The sequence below is a fragment of the Odontesthes bonariensis genome, chromosome 19 (genome assembly GCF_027942865.1).
Source record: "Odontesthes bonariensis isolate fOdoBon6 chromosome 19, fOdoBon6.hap1, whole genome shotgun sequence".
NCBI lineage: Eukaryota > Metazoa > Chordata > Actinopteri > Atheriniformes > Atherinopsidae > Odontesthes > Odontesthes bonariensis.
In genome coordinates, this window is record NC_134524.1 from 5,136,515 (window position 1) to 5,143,002 (window position 6,488).

The window sequence follows — 6,488 nt, forward strand, 5'->3', positions numbered from 1 at the left end:
GCTGCAGACGGATGTTCTGCTGGAGACGGATGTTCTGCTGCAGACAGATGTTCTGCTGCAGACAGATGTTCTGCTGCAGACAGATGTTCTGCTGCAGACAGATGTTCTGCTGCAGACGGATGTGCTGCTGCAGACAGATGTGCTGCTGCAGACAGATGTTCTGCTGGAGACGGATGTTCTGCTGCAGACGGATGTTCTGCTGCAGACTGATGTTCTGCTGGAGACTGAAGTTCTGCTGCAGACAGATGTTCTGCTGCAGACAGATGTTCTGCTGGAGACAGATGTTCTGCTGCAGACAGATGTTCTGCTGCAGACAGATGTTCTGCTGCAGACAGATGTTCTGCTGGAGACAGATGTTCTGCTGGAGACAGATGTGCTGCTGCAGACAGATGTTCTGCTGCAGACAGATGTTCTGCTGCAGACTGATGTCCTGCTGCAGACAGATGTTCTGCTCCTGTGTTTACAGGTTGTGTCTCTGTCTGTGCTTGTGGGGGAATCAGAACATCGGTGGAGTCTAACTGATGTGTTTTCATGAGTTTTTCTCTTTCACACGAGACATTTTCCACACTTTCTGTCCCCATCAGGGACTCTGTTCTCGGGCCCTCAGAGTTGCTCCTCCTCGGTGTTTCCTCGTCCTCGTGGCGCTGCTTGTTCTCTGTGTGCAGAAGCATTTAAACACAGTTTACAGCACGTGTTGCAACAGAGCTGAAGGCAGAAGATCTCTGATTGTGAGAACGCTTTAAGGCATTCTCACTATTAAGTTCCTGTTTCTCTTCATCTTTATTATTCCGCCAGTTTTCGGCACCCAACTACTCCTGCATACTTTCAGCTATTTCAACGATCTTGGTATTAAAATGTTCGGCTCTTTCAGCAGATTCCTGCTATCATTTTTGCTGTTTTTGACTTTGACACTTTTTAAGATATTAAACGTTTATTCAAATTTTCCCGTCATTTAAATGAAAGGAAACGGCTTTCAGCTCTTCCAAATCATCCCCCTCTTTCCATCCCAACTATTTCTGCATGCTTTCAGCTAGAGACACCATTCAAACTTTAAATGGGTCACAAGACATTCAGCTATTACCAATTGTTTCAGCTTTTTCAAATCTTCAGCCAATTTTGAAATATAACAGTTTAAAAAACATGAACATTTAGCTCCTTCTTGATTTTTATGAATGAGCACACAGTTGAGTGCGTGCTGATAAATTTTAAATTTTTCAGTTTTTTTCAAACAAATTCCTCTAACTTTCATACGGTTTAACTTAGATAAACAAATTATACCTTAAAATGTAGGTAAATTTGTCTACTTTCAGCCAATGTAACTACTAAAGAGCTCACATTTACAGAATGTCAGCTATGAGCCTTGAACCGAGATCAACCTCTCAAATTCTCTGACTAACTCCAATGTTAACTAACTCCTGCTGTTTCGCAGTAACAGCTCTTTCTAGGTTCCTTTACATTAAAGCAGCAGACTTTCTGACACGTTTCCAGCTGGGAGATCTAATTTAGCGGAACTCTAACCAGCTGCTGCAGATGCTGGACTCGCTGATGTTGGAGGTTAACTAACGGCTGTGATGTCACATCATATGAAACGCTTTTGTGAGCAGCTTTAAAATCTTTGTGACTTACTCTGAATGTTTCTTCTGCGTTTCCACACAAAAACAAAAACTGCGACAGCGAGCAGGACGCAGAGAAGCAGCCCGATGATGATGGGAGCGGCTGAGCTGGAAGCAGAACCTGCGAGGTCGCCGTCTGAAAGAACGATGCACAGAACATTTAACCCGTTCATCAGGTAGAATAAAAACTCTACGGGGGTCGTTCTTGCTGTAATCACCTCTGACACTTGTTCCTGGAACATGGATGTGTGTCTCCCTGCTCTGGTTGGTGTTCTTCTGTTGGACTCTGCAGGTGAAGGTGCTGCTGCCTCCCTTCTCCACAGTCACTCTGCTGCTGACGTTATAGAGACCATCAGAACCTCTGAGGGCCTCTGTGGGTCCAGCAGAGAGGAGGCTTCCCTCCCCGTCCACCCACAACACCTCAGGTTCTGGGTACCAGCCTGCAGACTCACACTGTAGCACCGCTCTGCTGCTGGTTCTGTTCCTCTCTGTTATCCTCACATCGGACCCGACGGCACCTGAATGAGACGAGTTACAAACATTAGAATGTTTAGCAAATTATCAAATAAAGAACAAGAAACTACATCCTAAACTAGGGCAAGTTAACTCATTGATTATTTAACGCCGCTAAACATTTATTGCGTATTAATGCAGGTTTTATTTATTTATTTTTTACAATTTATTTTTTTTAAATGTTTTTAAAAAATATTTTTTGGGGGGCTTTTGTGCCTTTAATGAATAGGAAAGTTCAGAGAGACAGGAAGCAGAGAGAGGGGGGACGACACGCAGCACAGGGCCGTCCGATGCTGGACTCGACTATAGCCTCTGTACATGGGGCGCCTGCTCAACCCACTACGCCACGGACCACCCCTGTTTTATTATTTATTTGATTATTTTAAAAGTCTGTTGCTCACAGGCTTTTATTTTGTAAAATTTCTGTTGCTCACAGGCTTTTATTTTGTAAAATTTCTGTTGCTCACAGGCTTTTATTTTGTAAAACTCTGTTGCTGTCTGCTGCGGAACCGGAAAAGAAAGTAATCGGCGGATCCACCAAACATGGAGAAGGGTACGGAACTTTTACTCGGCCTTTTTCATTTTAAAGTTCTTCCAGACGGCGGAGTCGACAGAACCAAAGTCATCTGTAAACTCTGCCAAGTTGAATTGTCTTCTCAGCGTAGTAGTTCCAGTCTAAAATATCACTTAAAGGCAAAACACACAACTGATAGCAGCAAGTCATTCAAGGAAACAGACAGTGGAGCGAGGCTTCTACATAAAAACTACAGAAAGATGCTGATGTTAAAAGTGTGTTTGCACAACAAATGTTATGGCACTTTCATTCATATGGCAGCACATTTAAAATAAAGCTAAATGCTAAAAGCTATACACTACTTTTGGATTCAGTTTTGGATTCTGCGTACAAATGCGATTAAAATAAAATATATAAAATTAAATATCGGCTTTAAATAATTAACTAGTTAACTCGTTAAAGATTATGGCTGGGCGAGTTAACCCGTTATAATCGAGTTAACCCCCCCTAATCTTTATTCATCTTTTTTCTGTATCATTCCTTTTCTTTGACACATATTACAACTATTCTCCACTCTCAGAGTGGTCAGGGTAAAGAAACTCTTTGAACGCCTTCAGGTTAACCCTGTTTACACGTAAAAATAAAACAAACGCCTTTCAACACAGAATCTGCTGACTTACCAACAACAAGCCGAACATCAGCGTGTCGATCCAGCTGCGGAACGAAGCATCTGTAGGATCCCTGATCGGAGAGGTTCACGCCGGACAGGCTCAGCGAAACGTTTCCATTCTGCAGCTCATCGGTGAACAGAGACGTTCTTCCTCCGTAAGACGGATGTTTTTTACCACGGAGCTCCTCACCATCCCGCCACACAAAGACAAACCTGGGGCTGGGGTCAGGATCCGGTCGGGCCCACTCCACCGTCATGCCATAAGCATTCACGGCAGGCTTCAGATTACACGGTAAGATGACGTCATCGCCAACAAGCGCCACGATTGGACCATCCGGACCGCGCACCTCTGACTGCCCTGAAAGGGTAAAAGGTTTGAGGCTGTTAACTTTCCTTTATCACAACACCAACAGGCGTGTTAACGCTGACCACACTGTCACCGATAGGTTTGATTTACCTCCACAGGAGCGTGTCAAGATGAGGATGACAACACTGCGGAAAACCAGTCCAGCGCTACTGGACTCAAGTCGAACCATCGTGTTGTTCTGGAATAAAACAAAAAGCGGAACGACATCAACGCAGAAAAAAGCTCGTTTTAGCAGCAACAAAGTGGAACTTTTTATTGATCAGGAGAAAAATAACTCTTTATTCATTTGATTTCTGTAAAAAAAAAAAAAAAAAAAAAAAAAAAAAAGAAAAATCAGCAACGACTGTTTGATTTGCACAATTTTCTTTAGATTGTATAATTAATTAATTAATTAATTAATTAATTAATTAATTAATATTCAGCTCAAACTGGTGAAGTTTACCTTTAATGTTGTGTTTGAGGTTCTTTTTGGGTAAAGCGCACATTGAATAAAGGTTATATGGTAGAATTCAATTTGTTTCATTTCTCCTCTGTGTGACTGTATTAACTGTGTGTGTCTGATCAATTTAAAGTGCGGAATTAATCACAGATATATACGGAAGCCCAGAGGGGCCGTGGTACGTATAAACTTCTTTTTTTATCATATTCTCGTAATAACGAGTTAATTTACCGATGGTTTCCGAGGTCACTTTTTCTCCCCAGTCCGCCCCTGTTTATATGTGTTTATATGTATTTCTGGTAAATGTTTTTTACCCCCCTTTCATTGAAAACTGAATAAAGTAGCCTATGAATCAAACATGGAATGTGGAGCGTTTGTGAAAACGCACAAAGCAAATCCCGCTGGTGTGACGAGCATTTCGTTTTCTCCAGATAACGAGTTATTTATCTTGTTATCTCGAGAAAACGATAACGGCACCTCTCGTGCATCATTCGGTAACCACGGAGACGGCCTGGTCCCCTCGGCTGGTCACTGATGAAGTCGATCAGGATCACTGAGGTGTAAACGCCTGCTGAGCTGCAGTCGAGCCGGCCGTCTCCTTAAAGGACGCGGGCTGATATGAAAGTTATCTCTACAAGACAAACAAGTTGCGAACACATAAAACACATATAAACCAGTGGCGGACTGGGGAGAAAAAGTGGCCTCGAAAACCATCTGTAAATTAACTCGTTATCTCGAGAAAACCATCAAAAAAAAGTTTACACGTATCACGGCCGCTCTGGGCTTCCGTAGATTTAACTGTAATCTCGAACTTTTATCTGTCAAACAAACTTCAGAGAGGATTCAAACATCTCTTCGCTCTTCCCAAAGAAAGTGACATTTTAATATTGTTTGTCCATTTCCACGTCTGGTTCCCAGAGCCAGACATGGAGGAGCTGCATTCAGCTTCTATGCTCCACATGTCTGGAACAAACTCCCAGAAAGCCTCAGATCAGCTGGAACACTCAGTGTGTTTAAGACACACCTACTTTCAGCTGAATAAAGCTCCAAATCTGAAGCTGGAGTTTCAAAACCTAATCACATTTTAACTCCTGATTTTATCTATTGTTCTTATTTCTTTCTTTTTAGTTTAAAATTTAAATCATGCTTTTTATTTCTACTGTTTTAATGTCGCTGTAAAGCACTTTGAATCGGCCTGTAGTTGAATTGTGCTGTACAAATAAACTCGCCTTGCCTAAAACAAATAAGTGGGATGTGTTAGTTTTATTTGGGGGGAATCGGAGCTCTTTAACTATTCCTTTAAACACCCTGAAAACAAAGTTGTTTGAAACTCTGATTTAATCTCCATAAAGGTCCAAACCGTCCGTTTAGGAGTTTACTTTCACTTTCGTCAACAATAAAAAAAAAGTCCGACCATGAGGACTAAAAGCACACGTTTAACATGAAAAAAACAACCCAGACACTTGTTTGAGGCTCACTGCTGTCCGTATCCAACCATTACCGCCTGCTGTGCGGAACACTCTGAAAGGTTTTTCTTCAGGGAACATATCCTCAAATTAACCTTCAGGTGAGAAAATCTGACATTTCCTGGTGTTTCTATGCGCCGATAGACCCGATAATGATACAGCAGATGAATAATTTTACAATTGTCACCGATTTCGACAGAATAAAACATTTCGCCTACTCACTTGGACCCGCCTGTTTGCTCGTTTTGACCGAGAATCCTTCAATTTTGGCGTTTCAGACGCCACGGAAGCAGAGTGTTCACCCCCCGCTCACCTGGAGTAAAGGTGTGTTCAGCTCAGGTGGAGTTTGCCCTCTGTCAGTTATTAACCCTTTGTGCGGTCTTAAAGGGATAGTTCACCTCTTTTGACATGAAGCTGTATGACACATAGACATATTATAGGTAGACGCCCCTTTTGCCTCTGGGTCGCGTTAAATGTCGCCGCCATCTTGCTAGGGGGTCAGTTGCGTCAAGATCGCCGGTCTGTATCGAGGCAAGCTGTCAGTGTGTCGGCTATAGAGCAGTTTGTCCGGGCTGAAATTGGCTCGGATGATGTGTTTCTGCTCAAGGAGCACATTCAGGACACACAGTTTGGTATAGACAACCACCACTTTTCACTGTTGTCATTGGTTGTGTCCACATTTCACAAACTCAGGCTGCACCACATAGCCAAACTCAGTACACTGGAATTACAGAGTGCCAACAGCCGAAAAAGGCTTAGCAAAACTATACTTTTTAAAGGGTTCTAGCTCCAAGATACAAGCCTAGACACAAGCTTATATATACAAATAGATACATACATATTTAAATTATTATATTATATTTTATATTACTATATGTGTATTAGAATTAAACTATTGAAATATTA

At 42.2% G+C, this 6,488-nt stretch overlaps 1 protein-coding gene across 1 annotated transcript; it reads right to left on the minus strand.

Moving 5' to 3' along the window:
* Nucleotides 1-218: 218 nt before the first annotated feature.
* On the minus strand, nt 219-5,899 carry LOC142369503 (butyrophilin subfamily 3 member A2-like; the record flags this gene model as incomplete). The annotated part of the gene is made up of 6 exons (XM_075451848.1): nt 5,805-5,899; nt 3,768-3,855; nt 3,321-3,668; nt 1,832-2,131; nt 1,627-1,749; nt 219-655 (listed from the first exon to the last, which is right to left on the minus strand). Coding segments are annotated over exons 2-6 (1,287 nt in total), but the record flags the coding sequence as incomplete, so codon positions are not given.
* Nucleotides 5,900-6,488: the final 589 nt, after the last annotated feature.